The sequence below is a fragment of the Pantherophis guttatus genome, chromosome 7, assembly GCF_059756535.1.
Source record: "Pantherophis guttatus breed Tessera chromosome 7, ASM5975653v1, whole genome shotgun sequence".
NCBI classification, from domain to species: Eukaryota; Metazoa; Chordata; class Lepidosauria; order Squamata; family Colubridae; genus Pantherophis; species Pantherophis guttatus.
Genome location: NC_142069.1, coordinates 25,963,249 through 25,981,204, shown reverse-complemented (window position 1 = coordinate 25,981,204; position 17,956 = coordinate 25,963,249). Strand labels below are relative to the sequence as shown.

The following is a 17,956-nucleotide window of genomic DNA, read 5'->3' as shown; positions in this document are numbered from 1 at the left end:
GCACCTTGCCGCAGGGAGGCAGAGTCAGTAAGATGGTTCTGCCCCAGGAGCCTGATGGAGCCTGACAGGTTCCAGATGGAGCTTGGGCCATTCCCTGAGGCTCTGGCTCATGCCTCGACTGGAGACCTAGTGGCTGCCTGGGATAGGGCGGCCGCTGGAGCTCTGAATCGGGTCATGCCTTTACGGCCTCTGACCCGGTGCCGATCTCATCTGGCTCCTTGGTTCACTGAGGAGCTAAGGGAGATGAAGCGCCGGAAAAGATGCCTAGAGAGTAGTTGGAGGGCCAGTCTTTCTGAATCTGACCGGACACTGGTAAGATCTCATATTAAGAATTACCTAGTGGCGATAAAAGCAGCAAAGTGTAATTATTTTGCTGCTCTTATTGCATCATCAGAAAACCGCCCGGCCGCCCTGTTTAGGGTGACCCGCTCCTTGCTCCACCAGGGAGTGCGGGAGGATCCCTTGGAGGGTAGAGCCGAGGACTTTGTACAGTATCTGCATGACATAATCACTCAGATTCGGGAAGGTCTGGACTCCGACTGGGTAGTTTCAGTGGGGATGACTGAGGCAGGTCTTGAGAATGTTATCTGGGATGAGTTTGATCCTGTGACTCCTGACGACGTGGACAGGATTCTGGGTAGACTGAATGCGATCACATGTTTGTTGGACCCGTGTCCCCTCCTGGTTAGTGCTGGCTTCTCGGGAGGTGACACAAGGCTGGCTCCAGGGGATTATAAATGTTTCATTGAGTGAGGGTGACTTTCCCGCCACCTTGAAAGAGGTGGTGGTGAGGCCTCTCCTCAAGAAGCCTTCCCTGGACCCGGTAGTGTTGTCTAATTATCGTCCGGTCTCCAACCTTCGCTTTGTGTTGAAGGTTGTTGAGAGTGTGGTTGCGCGACAGCTCCCCCAGCACCTGGATGAAACGGTGTATCTGGATCCGTTCCAGACGGGCTTCAGGCCTGGGTACAGCACAGAAACAGCATTGGTCGCGTTGGTTGATGATCTCTGGAGGGCTCGGGACAGAGGTTGCTCCTCTGTCCTGGTTCTATTAGATCTCTCAGCGGCTTTTGATACCATCGACCATGGTATCATGCTGCACCGGTTGGAAGAGTTAGGGGTGGAGGGCACTGTGTTGCAGTGGTTCTCCTCCTTTCTCTCCGAGCGGTTGCAGTCTGTGTTGGCAGGGGGGCAGAGGTCGACCCCGAGGCGCCTCATATTTGGGGTGCCACAAGGGTCGGTCCTCTCGCCCCTTCTGTTCAACATTTATGTAAAGCCGCTGGGCGAGATCATCCGTGGTTTCAGGGTGAAGTACCATCAGTATGCTGACGATACTCAGCTGTACATCTCCACCCTGGACCACCCCAACGATGCCCTTGAAGTGATGTCCCGGTGCCTGGAGGCCGTGCGGATCTGGATGGGGAGAAACAGGCTCAGGCTCAACCCAACCAAGACCAAGTGGCTGTGGTTTCTGACGTCCCGATATAGTCAGTTGGTGCCATCACTGACTATTGGGGGTGAAGCGCTGGCCCCCACGGAGAGGGCTCGCAACTTGGGCATCCTCCTGGATTCATGGCTGTCTTTAGAAGAGCATTTGACAGCCGTGACTGGGAGGATTTTTCATCAGGTTCGCCTGATTCGCCATTTGCGTCCCTTTCTGGATCAGGACTCCTTACGCACGGTCACTCATGCCCTCGTCACTTCCCGCCTGGACTACTGCAATGCTCTCTACATGGGGCTCCCCTTGAGGAGTAGTCGGAGGCTCCAACTGGCGCAGAGTGCAGCGTGTGGGTGGTTATGGGAGCGACATGGCGTTCCCATATAACACCTCTCCTGTGCGAGCTGCACTGGCTCCCGGTGGTCTTCCGTGTGCGCTTCAAGGTCTTGGTTACCACCTTTAGAGCGCTCCATGGCTTAGGGCCTGCTTATCTACGGGACTGCCTGCTGCCACCAGTAGCCTCCCACCGGTCGGTACGCTCTCATAGAGAAGGGCTCCTCCAGGTGCCGTCGGCCAAACAATGTCGACTGACGGCCCCCAGGGGGAGAGCCTTCTTTGTGGGGGCACCTACTATCTGGAATGAGCTCCCCACGGAGATACGGAGGATCCCGGATCTACGCACCTTCCGCCGCGCTCTCAAGACCTTTTTATTCTATCAGGCTGGCCTGACCTAATTTTTCCCTTTTTCCCTTTTTAATACGCAAATTTTAATTCGTTCTTAATTTATTGGGGTGTTATAAATTTGTCTTCAGCCAAATTGTTTAATTCGGTTTTATTCTGTTCTTAAATTTTGTATTTATGTGTTTTTATCTTGTGGCTGTTCACCGCCCTGAGTCCTTCGGGAGTAGGGCGGTATATAAATCATAAAAAAACTAAAACTAAAAACTAATTTCTTAATGAAATAAAGGTAGCACTATCAAACTGCAAAGCAGCAAGACTTCCACTTATTAGGAAGTGTTTTAATATAATGTACATAGATTATTTTATATCTTAAAATATGCTGGCTGCCTTGAAAATCTTGGATGATATATTAGGGCTATGCAACACTTCAGATTCTAAAGAAAAAAGAGGCTTCCAAGAGTACACAGGGACACCTGGAAAATCCTTTAAGCAACTTTTTCCAAGAATTGCCCTGCAGTTATAGCAATAGCACTTAAGACATATATATCGCTTCATAGTCCTTTACAGCCCTTTCCAAGTGGTTTACAGAGTCAGCACTTTGCCCCCAACAATAAAAGCCTGTAGTACAGTGGACTAAAGCACTGTTATTAACAGATTAACATCTGCTGCTTGCAATTACTGCAAGTTCAAATCTCACCAGGCTCAAGGTTGACTCAGCTTTCCATCCTTTCAAAGGTAGGTGAAATGAGGACCCAGATTGTGGGGGCAATAAGCTGACTTTGTATAAATATACAAAAGTATGAAGGCTATTGCTTAACGCATTGTAAACCACCCTGAGTCTCCGGAGAAGGGCGGCATATAAATTAAAGCAAAAACAAACAAACAAACAAACAAACAAAAAACAATCTGGGTCCTCATTTTACCGACCTCGGAAGGATGGAAGGCTGAGTTAAGCTTGAGCTAGTGGGAATCGAACTCCTGGAGTGAGCAGTGAGTTAACCTGCAATACTGCACTCTAACCACTGTGCCACCACAGCTCAGCAGAGGTTATATGATGTAATTAGGGAAAGGTGCAAATGCAACGCACCCCACTCTTGATCCTGTGAAGCATTTTCTTTCTATCTTACTTACCTAATAGGTTTTAGGGCTGCCTAACTCAAACAATGTGACTCTGGATGGCATACAATGAATTGAATTGAAATGCTGCATAGCCTGCATAAATGCATACAATAGATAAGACAAAACGCAAAGAACTATTGTACTTACTAAGAAGTGGTGAGGTGAAAAATGATTCCAAGTCACTCTTTCAACTTGTCCACTAAATCTCCAGGTTCTATGGTTGTCCTGTGGACTTCTGCAGTCATATAAAATGGCTGATCTGAAAAGTATCAATAAACGTTTATTCAAATTTGGCACCCATTTTTTAAAACATAATAAACTAAAATTAATTTACCTGTGAGACACAGAGAGGTCATTTTTTTTACTAATAAAATACTCCTACTCCAGCTGAGTCATTAGTAAAAGTCACAGCAATCTCACTGGTTATAAAAGTAATAAACAGCGAATGCAAGTCTATTAAGTGGAATTACTGGCTTCAAATGGTCTTGTTTCTAGTTAAATATGCATAGAAAGCTGATGCTAAAATCAGGTTGATCCTTCCAATTGAGAATATACAGAGAAGAACTTCCATAAATCATACCAAAACTATAGTATATGCTTTAAAGAAGACACCCTCAACCAAGTATGTATGTATGTATGTATGAGTCCGAAAGGAGAAGGGCGGTATACAAATCTAATAAAAGGTAAAGAAAGAAAAGATAAAAGGTATGTATGTATGTATGTATGTATGTATGTATGTATGTATGTATGTATTGGTTCGATTTATATGCCGCCCTTCTCCGGCGACTCAGGGCAGCTTACAATGCATTAAGCAATAGCCTTCATACTTTTTTGTATATACCTGCTTAGTAGGGCTTTTGGGCCCCCCTAAGCGGTGTTCTTTTTTATACAAAGTCAGTTTATTGCCCCCACAATCCGGGTCCTCATTTTACCTACCTCGAAAGGATGGAAGGCTGAGTCAACCTTGAGCCTGGTGAGATTTGAACTCAGTAATTGCAGGAAGCTGGCAGGTAAGTGCTACTTTAACAACACTTTAGTCCACTGCACCACCAAGGCTCCTTATTATCTGTGTCAAATACCTCATGAAGGAAATACAGGCAGTCCTTGACTTACAACTATAATGGGACCTACTTATTATGGCCATAAGTCCTAATGGGTCACCCATGTAACCAACCTATTTTATGATAATTTTTATGGTGGTTAAACAAAAATGGAGATGGTAAACCAAACCAATAGTTTGATCTGGGACTTTTTTCTAAAAATGAAGCAAACACTAGGTTTTGGCAAAAATGTAAATTGTGGTCGTGACTACAGACACTGCAGATGGCCATAATGCAGATTGAGTGCTTGAAATGCTGTCACATGACCTGGGGGGGGGGAGGCTAGCCATCAAAGGTCATTAAGTATCTTTGGGGGAGGGGTCTTATGATAAAAGATTCTAAGGACTACCTGTATTACATTTTATTATTTATCTCTGCCATTATATGGTTTATATATTACCTGTACTTTTATAACTATGGAGATTCTCAGTCATCCAGGTCATAGTTGTCCCAAAGGTGCTTTTTTCAAGAGGCAACTGGACTTTCTGGTTTTTCTTTGAAGACACAGATAAACCTCCAGGTGACCTTAACGACCCGCTAAAAGAATGCAAATGACCAGCTGTCTGCAAGGAGTATAAACCCTTCCATTCCCTACCATCCACTCAGAGTTGAAGAAGTTTCTTGGATGAGAAGCAAAAATGTCTTCAAAGAAAAGCAAGAAAGTCCAGTTGCCTCTTGAAAAAGCACCTTTGGGACTGTACTTATATAGTGTGATAGCAGCAATAGAACAAGCTTGTTCTTACTTGTCATAAGAGCCAGAAATGAGAGTCTGTGTTTCAAATGGATGAAACTGCAGTGTTTGCACCTAAAAATAACAAATTAGATTTGAAATACATTTGCATCAAAATAGTTGTTTTACAGTGTACATGATTTTAAATAATTCCTACTATATTTTTTTCCACAAACAGAAAGGAGTGTTCAATGATCTATTTAACTGCTAATTTAAGGCAGAGTAGCATACAACCATCAGCTTGTTAAATTTATGTTAGCTAAAACTTCATTATGTAGAACAAAAAGTCTGGAATTGTTAATTGATTTGAACATTTATAATTAAATGTTATTTCTGTAGAGCTCATTTCACTAGAATGCAAACAACTAAAGTAATAGCCATGGAAAACAAAGATCAAATCTTATTTGAATAATTATGTTAACTAGGAGTTGACATTAATTTCTCCCACTGGGCTGTGATTGCATAACTTCTCATAAAATTAGCCAGAGTTAAATCTAAAATTTAAGAGAGTTTTTCTCTATAGATTTACTTGGCTCAACAAACTAGGACTATAATACCGCTAAAACCTGTACTTAATAGAGCCAATGAAGTTGTAGAAACATTGGGGGGGGGGTCACAAATGCAGTTTTTCATCCCTAAATCTGCCTATCAGAACTTTTTTAATAGAGTAGATAAAAAAGCCCATCCTTCTTAGTACTTGATCATTTGGTCTCTTAGGATTCAAAAACAATTTAAATTGAGCTTTTGAATCTAGATTTGCTTTGATTTTTTTCATATACCGGTATACATTTTTTAGTTTTTAAATCCAAAGTCCAACTCTATTTTAGTTATTTAAGTATTTATAAGTATCACATTTAACAAGGCTCTGGGGTAGCTGCGTATTACAATGCTTAATCAATACAACGTCCGTATTTCTACAAACCCCTACAAGTCTTCAGAGCTGTGGTTATCCTTTTGCTCCTATATGGTCTACTGATGACACACCAAACAACATTAGAAATTTCACATACATGCTCCCTGTTCCATTCTTGGCATTCATCAGCAAGACCATGTCTCCAGCCTCGAAGTTCACAAAATCCACCAGCATTAAGTCTCTGATTATCAGAGCCCAGTTGTGGTGATGGAATACATCATCAGAATGGGCAAGCAACAATGTGCCTCACCAGTTGCTCTCTGGTGTACTAGAGACTGAGAAGAGACCCCGAGGTTGTTTATGCAAGCACTACAAAATCACTGCGAAGGAAACCCTATACCACTGTGACATCCAACCAAGAGAACTGGAAACTTGGTAGATAGAACCCTCTGGTGAGCCTGCGTTACGAAGTCTCCACCAGCTTCGAAGACAGGCACCGCCAAAAACTGATAGAAAACTGTGAAGGGCATTACATTGTTATTACAACGATGGACTCCAGTTCCCCCATAGTGCTAGACTCTTGTGCTTCCAGATTGAAATTGCAGAGTTATCTCCATGTTCACAGCATGGCAACAATTTGTTGGTTCATAAATCCTCATTTAGTAAGGCTCTCAGATCCCCATTCTCTCTTTTTCCTAGCTTATTAACGAATAATGACCATCTGAGGGAATATAAAGGTTTCTTCAAAAAACACATACAGATTAAAATAATTTAAAATAGTTTTGCTTATATGGTTTATACATGGAATAGGAAGATGATGTTCCTGATATTAACACTGAAGTACTGAAGCTCTTCCAGGAAGGGGTAAGGAAATTGAGAAGCTAATTTTCTAGTGACAAGTAGAATAGATACAAACTCTCTGACTGAAATTGTTTATATTTTACAAAAAAAAAAAAAAAAAAAACAGTATTAGAGAAAAAAAAAACAAAATTGCATTTGTTGCAATACATCTGTATGATATCCTATTGTGCCAGATTTCTTTGTTATTTTGCTGCTACAGATGAATTTGGCTACGCTTTTAGAATCATCAACATACCTTGTCTGTGTGAAGAGAAAGCGTTGCTGCTGTTGTGCCCCTGGACATGTCCCAAAGAATTACAGAATGGTCAGCTGAGGCGCTTGCCAAGACAGATCTAAAAGAAACAAGCATATTGATTTGCAAATAGTGTCAATGGCAGGTCTTAGATCGTGTTTTACCCTACACACACACACACAGAGGGAGGGAAGGAGAAAGAGAGATTATTGCTTTTAAATAAAATCTAGTGGCTTTCTAGTTGCTCAGAAATTTTTGTTTTAATTGAGTGACAGATAGATTGCCCAATGAATTAAATGAATAAATATAAGGTAAATAACCAAACAGTTTCTGAAAAAACTGTTATTTGCTCTCTTTTGAATTTTCTGACATTTTGCATGTTCTTGCTACGGATTGTTATTGAACCTTCAAATTGTCCCATTGAATGAAAAGCTATCCCTAGGATTGGCGCCTGTTTCATTCATGTCACAGATAAAATCACCCTATGGGTTGTGCCAGTGTAATCCCACTGCCTCTTTAGATTTCGTAATTGGTTGCATCATCTTTAGCTGCAAGAACTGTAGCCAAACACTTCCTGATCATCAGTACCTCAGATTGCGGTATAGGAATTTCAACCCATGCCACATTTCTCTGGGATTTAGGTTTGGACTTAATTTGCAACATTTATTCTTCTGAATAATATATTATTCATGATCTAGTCTCTTGATTGTATATTTAGATTCTCTTTCAACATAACCTGCTTGATTTCAACTGATACAATGATGACATGATATTGTCCTGCAGAAGTCTCTCATCCAGAGTGAACTCTCACTTGCTTCAATAATGTAACAACTTGCCTGTAGCTTGAAAAGTTTCATTTTTGATTCATCTGCCTATAGAATATTGCTTGAGAAGCCTATAAAATCAGGTGGGGTTTTTGTAAACTTGAGACAAACATCAAACTTCTTGTGAGCCACTGTTTCCACAGCTGTTTTTGTGAGCCAATGCTTTCACTTTGCTACACTTGGCTTCTATGAATCTGGATTTTCCCAAAGTGCTTTCCTGAAATCATTTCCTTCAACCAAGGTAAGAGAAGCCTATAGATCAGGGGTCCCCAACCTCTGGTTAATTTTCCTGATAACCTCTTAGGAAAATTAACTGTTGCCCAAAAACTTTACTTCAAAGTATGTCCCTGACTGGCCCTTGAGGTTTACAGCCTTTTTTTGGCCTGATAGATCTGTTATTTTTCTGTAGAGGTCTTCAAAAATTTCCTTTGAGTTGAGGCACAACATGCTTCAAGATTCTGTGTGACAAAACATCACTGTGACAAGGAAAGTCAAAGTTTGTGGGACTCATAGAGACCTGGGCTATCCCAAATCAGCCCCGTTTAAATGCTTACGTAACTGCCTGAAGATCACGCTTCACATTTGCACATCTCACGCTAGTTTATTCATGAAATAAATAAACAAGCACCACACTTATTTCAAAACTGTATATTCGGCTACTATAAAATATATGTGTTTGTGTTTGCACATGAAGCCTTGGTTACATTCAGCAGCAAAGATACGTAAGGCTTTATAAAATCCAAAAAGTAACAAGTATTTAGAACTGTATTTTTAAAATACGCAATGACTGCCTTTAAGCCAAGATTGAGAAATATGTATTCTGCTATCTAAGATCAATTTTGTGGCTTCATACAGTGATTAAATTAAGCCACACAAATTAATAAACCTGCATAAGTTAAAAGCATATTTCAAAAATTACATCTTTACAAAGATGAATAAAGACCAAAGACCAAATCTATGGCAATTGTCCTACAGATATCTATAATTATGACTTACTTCGATGTAGTGGAACTCAACTGTGCATTACTTTCATTGTGAGCTATAGAAATATTTTTTTAAAACATAATTCACACTAATTTATCTGTAAATATATATTACCTGAGATGTTTATTCCATGAAAGATCAAGCACTGCATCAGTATGCCCCTGATGGTCTTCTTTGGATAAGCTCTTTATGTAAAAAGATGAAGAACTTTTTAGAGTTTCTAAATATCATAATAAAAGCAGGTTAATTCTATAACCCTTGCACAGGTTTCCAAACATGAAAGGCAATTCTTGCCCTTGCTCCTTTACTCTACTGTCTTAAATAGTCTCAAACGTACAGGATCATCCTAGTCCAATATTTTCCACAACACCTGGCAGCAACTGTTCTGAGAATCTTCACCCACTGATTTCTTTAAGCAATTAAAATATTTGTAAATATTAAACAGAAAATGAATTTGAAAGTGCGCTATGTAAAAAATAATAGCCAATTTTTCTATCTCCAGAACCACATTGCAACTATCTAGATCAGTCTTGGACCATGCACAGACACATGGACGGAGAAGCCTTTCTGTGTACACTTAAAGTTTTCTGGAGATTTCATCAGACAATGACCGTACTAAGAAAAAACAACAGGCTGGGATGAATCTTCTCACGAACTGTTACCTCCAGCAAGTCTGACAACTTGGTGACCAGCAGCAGGCAACATATAATGTTTCCAAGAGTAACAAGATTAGCTTGTGTATATATGACAGAGACTGAAAAGGCAAGCAACTTTCTGCTATTCTTACTGAGAAAGTTTAAACTTTATTAATATGAAATTTGCTCATACTTACCTTCTTTTGTTTCTTTTTCTTTACTTTCGCCTTATGTCCTAGTGAAAAAACGGGCTCTAAAGAGTCTACTATGTCAAGATCCCATATTTCAATAACAGGATTCATTGTGCCAACAGCAATATAATTTCCTAAAGAAATATCCAAGTTAATCATGTGTAATCTCATAAATCCTATATACATATATATATTAAAAACTGCTTGCCATTACTTAACATGTAGAAGTGTGTAGTAGTTCCAAAGTAGGCAAGGGGGCCTTGGATCAGGGATGGGCACCCTTACTATACCTACTATTCTTAGAAGCAGATGTTACTGTTTCATTACTGTCATAACCATGAATGGTCATTAAATGAGGCAGTTACTAAACAAGGACTACATGTATTGAGTTGAGGCAGCTCAAACATGTATTTTCTCAGGCCCAGGAACAAGTTGCTTATGGCAGATCCAAAGCACTGCATACTCTTCTAATGTGAATTTCTACTAGTAGTAAATTTACATTATCATCTCATGATCCTATAGAGAATACATTTTATTTTGTTACTTTAATCTTTTTTGAGTTAGTAGAAAAGATCTCTCTATTTATTGCAAGGAATAAAGGTTGAGCACATAGAAACACATGAATTTGGAAGGGGAGCCCATTCAGCTCCATTCAATACTGGATGAATACCTATTTGATTAAGCTTCACTTTGGTCATCCTCATCAATTTAATTATCAAAAATCTATCACAATTTTTGAACTTTATCAGTTTTCATTGGATTTAGATGGAAAGGAGATGTTGTGTGCTTAGACACTGAAGCTACACATAATTTCTCTTACTAGTCTTACAATGTTACATAATATGGAACACAGCCTGATAGCCTGAGACTTGACTTCCTCAGTAAAGACAAAAGACATCAGAAAACAATGCCCTGAAGCCAGTTGTTCAAATAGGTTATCAGAATTGGAAAAACAATGATCATTATCATTAATGCTGGATAATAAGATTTCCTAGTTTACTATAACATTTAATCTCTTTCCCACAATCCTACAGGGCAATGCCTAGAAAAGTCTACTTCTAAGCTGCACACTTTTAGAAGAGAAACAATCCAGAATGAAAACAGGAAAGGAAAGAGAATGGCTGCTGAGGTAAAAATATAAATGCTCAGAGAAAAAAAGGAAAAGGAAAATGTGGTAGAAAACAAGAAAAAAACATAAAAACCAAAAAAAAATTGTCCTCAATATTTGTTCCCATCTGTCTCTCTCTGCACTTTCATACAGATGTCCCCTGATAATGTTGGTATCATTAGAAATAAAATAGTACACTAACTTACCAGCAGAATCATTGGGACTAGGATCAAAGTTCATCCATTCCACACTTAAGGGGTATGCAGATAAAATAAGATCATGATGGACATAAAAGGAATCTTCTTCATGATTATAAACTGAAAGAATTAAGTAACTTCCTTTAAGTAAATAAAAAAAATCATACTCCCACTACAAAAACATACAGAACACGTCTATGCTTGTTGTTGAGAGAAGAATAAAATTAACATTACCACTATACTATATCACAAATCAAAAAATGAAATATGAGAAGATATTTTGGAGTTCCTTTATAGAGGCAATATTTTTAATCTGGTTATTGGGGGCGAATCATTGGCCCCCACAGAGAGGGCCCGCAACTTGGGTGTCCTCCTGGATGCGCGGCTGTCCTTAGAAGGGCATATGACAGCCGTGGCCAGGAGGGCTTTTTGTCAGGTTCGCCTGATACGCCAGTTGCGTCCCTTTCTGGACCGGGACTCCCTACGCACGGTCACTCAAGCACTCGTCACTTCTCGTCTGGACTATTGTAACGCTCTCTACATGGGGCTCCCCTTGGGGTGCACCCGGAGGCTCCAACTGGTGCAGAATGCGGCTGCGCGGGGGATTATGGGAGCGACGGGGCGCTCCCATGTGACTCCTCTCCTGCGCGAGCTGCATTGGCTTCCGGTGGACTTCCGGGTGCGCTTCAAGGTGTTGGTGATTACCTTTAAAGCGCTCCATGGCTTAGGGCCAGGGTACTTACGGGACCGCCTTCTGCCACCAATAGCCTCCCACCGGCCGGTTCGCTCCCACAGAGAGGGCCTCCTCAGGGTGCCGTCGGCCAGACAATGCCGGCTGACGACCCCCAGGAGGAGAGCCTTCTCTGTGGTGGCACCTACCCTATGGAACAATCTACCCCCAGAGATACGAGTGATCTCCGACCTCCGGATTTTTCGTCGGGCCCTAAAAACTCATTTTTTTCAACTAGCCGGTCTGTCCTGATTTTAGGGTTAGTTTTAAAATTTTTAAAATTTTAATATTTATTTTAATTGACAAGTTTTAAATTACGAGCCAAATTTATAAATTATCTTAATTCTATTTTAATTGTGATGTTTGTATAGATGTTTTTTATCTGGCTGTTCACCGCCCTGAGTCCGAAAGGAGAAGGGCGGTATAGAAATGCGAATAAATAAATAAATAAATAAATAAATCACAAAAGATTATCAAGCATATATTGTAATCTTCCCTCTCTCCTACAGTTTACTGAGTTCTAGATAAGCAGAATTCAAAAGAAGGAATGCAAGATGAGTAAGTCCCCCACAGGTTGCCAATATCAATACTAATCATATTTCATTTACTTATTTACACCTCTGCATTTATTAATCTTATGCTATACAAGAAATAGTAGAGCTCAATGACAGTAATAAAACATGTGAAGACTCCAAGGAACTGATAGTAAAAGCAAACACAATTCAACCAAATGGATAAGTAGCCTGATCTAATATAAGCAATATTTTCAAAGTTATCCCAAAGGTGCTTTTTTCGGGAGGCAACTGGACATTGTTTTTTCTTGTTGAAAACATTTCACTTCTCATCCAAGAAGCTTCTTCAGCTGACAGGATAGTGAGGAATGGAAGGATTTATATTCCTTGCAGACAGCTGGTCATTTGCATCCTTTTAGAGGGTCGCTGAAGCACTTGGAGGTTTATTTGTGTCCTCAGAGTCACCTGAGTAGCTCTCCTGGTTCATGTAGTCTGCAATTTTTCCTTTGGAAATCCATTCCTGAAGAAAGCACCTTTGGGACAACCATGACCTAGATGACTGAGAATCTCTACAGATTTCAATGTTATGTTTCAATATTATGGAGGATATATAAATTATTCCAGAATATTGACAAGAAACTGCAAGGAAGTACAAGGCTATAAAATTGAGTTTTATTTTCCCACGAAATGCATTAAGAGAATATGGGGAAGTGATTTACAAGAAACAATATGATTCTATGAAATAAATTATAAACAAATGACAAAAAGTGTGTAGTTTTACACAATACTAACTGATCAGTCTGTAATAATAAAAAATATAACAAAATATTCATGTTCTTATTTTTAGGGAAAGGTATGAATCACATGATCAGGAAAAAAAGAATCTGATAGTAACACATAATATATAAGCTCAAAATGTATCACCTCAAAACAAATACAAAACACTTGAAATTGTGCTTTTACAGCAATTCATACCTGTAAAAAAGCCCTTTTTGGAAAGAGGGAGAATTCAAGCATAGAGTTGACTATTATGAATAAAGGTAGTACAGGAATAAACCTGTATGAATAAACCATCCATATCTTCCACAATTCTTTTTTAAAAGCCACAAAGATTTTAATACCTACCATGAACTTCTAGGCTGCAGTGGTCCTTATCAACTCTGCCACATACAACAAGACTGTCATTTGACTTAATCACAAAGTCTTCTTTCTCATATTGATCCTGAAAGAATACAAGCTTGCATATGATTTTTTGTTCAATTTTCAAATCCTTATTTTATCACTGCACTTAACAGATATCATGAAACAATTTTAGGTGCAGACAAATATTTGGGAATGCTTAGTCTTTTAAAAACTAACTGAAGCCAGTTGTACTTTAAAAGACAATTTGTCTTGTCAACTAATAAGTGAGATTTTAAAAAACCTTTTCTTAATGTTTAAGAAAAACCATTTGTGCACTTCTTCCAATCCCACACTAAGCTCTTACAAATTTGAAAATAAAAAGATATTCAGAAACAGTACATGAGAGTAACTGAATGTGTGAGGATACAGTTAAAATAATTATAATGAAAAGACAACTGGAAAAAGTACAAAATTATGACTTGATGCATTGTGCTTAAAATTAATATAGCTGAAATTAACATATATTAGTTTATATCAAGTATGTTGCTGAAACAGAAGCCCAGAAATACAATATAAAAAGACAGATGTTAATCAAATCAATTTTTTTCAAATTGATTAATCTGAAACATTTCTTCAAATAACACTTATCATATGCCTACCACCCCAAACCAATACAGAATGTTAGCTTTAGCCAGTATCAAAATTATGTATATAAACAATCTTCAGTGTTAAGAAACAAAGGAACCATGCTTTAATACTCACAGTATCTTTAATAGTGATATATGGATCATTTTCATTAGTTCCATATACTGCAAGCCCTGCAAAGATTTCTCCAATGCTCTCAGTATCTATCATATGACAAACAGATTGCTCTTGATCAGATTCGTAATTGTGAAACAAGTAGCATCTTTTGTAAAGAAACACAATTGCACATCCTTGACTAGAGAAGCTGTTTGCATACAGTAGGAGAGATAAATACCTGCAGTTTCTTCATCATAGTTATCCAAGTCATATTCTGCCAATTCATCATCATCTAGCTTATCAGTATCCTCATTTTTGGGAGCAGAGCTGGCTACCTCACCATCAACAACATCCATGGCACCTGAGGTTTCTTCTTGTCCATCTCCATCTCCATCCTCACCCTCATCCTCTGCCCTTCATGTAAAAAAAGAAGTTAACAATAATGCCACTATCTAATCTTTCGTCGCTTGTACAATTCCAAATTGTTTCTGTGCCAATAACTTTGCAGGTTCTACCTAACTCACTCTATAGTACCCCAGATAAATATGAAGATGAGTAAATCTGACATTGTTATGTACTTGGGAGATAAATTTAGAGCAATGATACATTTGCAATCCTATAAAGACTTAACAACCAACATCCTATCTCCTTTAACTGGAAAATACTTATTTGTGGAAAAAACAAATCACATTCTGTAGCAGTCTCTTCCTCACAAAAAAGCATAGTTTCAATGTATTGAATATATGTTAATGCATGTTAGTACAATTATAACACTTTATTAGACATCAGCACTTTTTAATATGTAATGACTTTATTATTTTCTATTCCAAAATTCTACTATAGAGTCTTCTAGTTTTAATTCTATTTTTTTTCCAAAACCTGAATTGATCTGTTTACTTTTGACAATTTATGTCAATAGAGTGTATTTAATCACAAATATTTTTCCAGTACTTCTATGCCAAAAAAAATTTATATCGTTTTCATATATCACTAACACAATTCCCACCTACTAGACTTATGCTGTAGATCACTCAATCCAGTTTATATATTTCTATTGGACAAATGTAATTAGACATAAACTAGATTTTCACTTGACTAATTATTTTTAAATTGAATACAGGTGTTTTGCTATAAATTGACTTTTCACTCTTGTTCAAATGCAATCCAAACATACTCCAATCTTTCTTTAGCTTCAGTAATTAAACGCTTCAGTTCTTCCTTGTCAAGTTGTACCTGCAAGATAAACATGGAAAATAAAACCTCCTGTAGTTAAATCATGCCTGACTACTTGAAAAACAAAGTCATTTTTAAACAAGTTTCATCCAACATATTTTAATTAGGATTATTACATCTAAGTTGTAAAACGAAATAAGAGTAGAGCTAGGATTTTTTTAAAATATTGCTTTACTATTGTCTCCTGGTTGCCCATATTCTTGGTCCTCAGGTATGGCAGCTCTATTCCAATCAACAGTCCATTTTTGACAACTTGATTTTTAAAAAATTCAGTCTGAGAAAATAAATTGTAAAACTCTCTAGAAAGTCAACTATTAAATACAAAAATTGTGCCCAGGAAACATAAATGAAGACACTTAGCTGCAAGAGGGACTATAGAAACAAACTGAAATTGAATAGTTAACATCATGTGATGTTTCCTGGTACACTATAAATCAAGGGAAGGCCTTTCAGATATGACGAACTAAACAATTCTATATGAAGGGCAAGTAAAATGCAGAGAATTATATTTAAGTATTATATTGAAACATGGAGAATTACGGATACTATATAATACAAAACAAGAACAATGGAAAAAATAGAGTGCTCCATGAAAACTCAAATCCAACATTATTACTGTTCTATATTGTTACATTGCAGAATTCAAAATTGTTTTGGAAGGTCACTCAGTTCGCTACGCATAATTGTAAGATATTACGAGCTTGATAAACGGGGACAAAATATTATTCCTGGTGCAAAATGCAGAAGATGTAATGTGTACTCTACCTTGCAAAGTTCAGTAGTACCAGAAACTGACACCGTGGGAGTTTTTTCCCCCTGATTTTCAAAGGAAAATATGCAACCCGTTTTTTTAATTTAAAAGCCTTAACATTTAAATTAGCCTTAATTTTTTTTTTAAAAAAAAATATGCGAAATATGCCCTTTTGAACTTGGTTGGCCTCATTTCGGAGATGAGACAAAGTGGAAATTTATATACTCGCCTCCCCTTTTTTTTTCGCTTTCCACGTTGCCTTCCTTTGCTTCGCTTTTGCATAAAAGACTAATTTAGAGCAGGGGTCTCCAACCTTGGCAGCTTTAAGACTTGTGGACTTCAACTCCCAGAATTCCCCAGCCAGCTTTGCTGGCTGGGGAATTCTGGGAGTTGAAGTCCACAAGTCTTAAAGCTGCCAAGGTTGGAGACCCCTGATTTAGAGAAAAGCATCCACTACTTTGCTGCCCGAAATGTCTGTAGGAGCTCAGAAGTGATTTTTTTTTGGGGGGGGGAGGCTCTCTGGAAAGAAGAGGGACGCGACTCTCACCTTGTCGGGCGTCTCCTTGGCAACACCTTGGGGCACCCAGGCAACACAAGTTACGGGACGACTCATGGCTCCAACCGGGATACGAAAGCAGGAACGGAGCAGCTGGACAAGGCTTCCCCGTACGCAGACACGTGCGTTGCCGACTTCCTGTTCCGCCCACAGAGTCTCCTTGCTGACGTCTCCATGAAGCCCAAACACCCGCCCTGTTGCTGGTCAAGAGCGTTACAAAATGCTATAGGCCCTGGCGGGGAGGGGGGTGAGGTCATCAAGGAGCGACACGTGAGTCTCCGCCCCTTTCGCTATCAAGAAAAAGATCGCGGCAACCCCCCTCCCACTCCGCAACGTCACTGGTAGACATTTGAGCGGCGGGAGGGGAAAGCCCTTTAAGTCCAACCTGGACGGGCGAATGTCGACTCTAGGGCGGAAGTCTTCAAACTTGGTCGCTTTAAGACTTGTGTACTTCAACTCCCATAATTCTCCAGCCAGCATAGCATAGCATAGCTGGCTGGAGAATTCTGGGAGTTGAAGTCCACAAGTCTTAAAGCGGCCAAGTTTGAAGACCTCTGGTTTAGGGAGTGACTGGCCTGCTCCTTTGTGTATTGTGCACGTTTCGACTTCTTTACCAGATTGAATGTTACTCCCCTTCTTACACTCCCACCCCCACCCCACAAAGGGAAGGAATTAAATAAAACTCGTGGGAAAACTGATGCCTAAATTACCACTAAACTTGGGACTGATTTCCATTTTGCTTTCTGACCTACATAAAACTAGGAAGATTGTTTTTACACTTACTTACTTTCTTATTTAAAGCATTTATACGGCCACCCAACTCGAATATGACCTGACAGGTGGAAACGTAGAACACGAAAATACTGTATAAGGCCAACTAAAAACAGTTGCAAGAATTGATGGGTGATTAGGGACTCGAGGACATGGCGATCTTTGGGTATTTTAAATTTAATTTGAAGTTGCTGTTGAATCGATTCTTGATTACAGGTAGTCCTCGTCTTACAACAGTTCATTTAGTGACCGTTTGAAGTTACAACGGCACTGAAAAAAGTGACTTAAGACTATTTTTCACTCTTTTGACAGTTGCAGCATCCCCATGGTCATGTGAATTATATTTGGATCAGAGGTGGGTTTCAGGAGGTTCTGACCAGTTCTGGAGAACTGGTAGTAGAAATTTTGAGTAGTTTGGAGAACCGGTAGTAAAAATTCTGACTGGCCCCGCCCCCATCTATTCTCTGCCTCCAAAGTCCCAGCTGATCAGGAGGAAATGGAGATTTTGCAGTAACTTTCCCCTGGATTGGGAAGGGAATGGAGATTTTACAGTATCCTTCCCCTGCCACACCAACCAAACCACGCCCACC

The 17,956-nt window shown here is 39.3% G+C and overlaps 1 protein-coding gene across 1 annotated transcript in view; it reads right to left on the bottom strand.

Moving 5' to 3' along the window:
• The window catches only part of PWP1 (PWP1 homolog, endonuclein), a 24,779-nt gene extending 6,823 nt beyond the window's left edge, over positions 1-17,956 (bottom strand). Inside the window, exons 1-11 of the mRNA XM_034402743.3 lie at positions 16,587-17,956; positions 15,230-15,288; positions 14,294-14,469; positions 14,077-14,162; positions 13,318-13,414; positions 10,960-11,070; positions 9,652-9,779; positions 8,934-9,004; positions 7,015-7,111; positions 5,079-5,140; positions 3,383-3,494 (exon numbers count right to left, since the gene is read on the bottom strand). Of these exons, the coding sequence (XP_034258634.2) occupies positions 3,383-3,494; positions 5,079-5,140; positions 7,015-7,111; positions 8,934-9,004; positions 9,652-9,779; positions 10,960-11,070; positions 13,318-13,414; positions 14,077-14,162; positions 14,294-14,469; positions 15,230-15,288; positions 16,587-16,652 (1,065 nt within the window). The 5' untranslated portion in view covers positions 16,653-17,956. The remainder of the gene's footprint in view (positions 1-3,382; positions 3,495-5,078; positions 5,141-7,014; positions 7,112-8,933; positions 9,005-9,651; positions 9,780-10,959; positions 11,071-13,317; positions 13,415-14,076; positions 14,163-14,293; positions 14,470-15,229; positions 15,289-16,586) is intronic.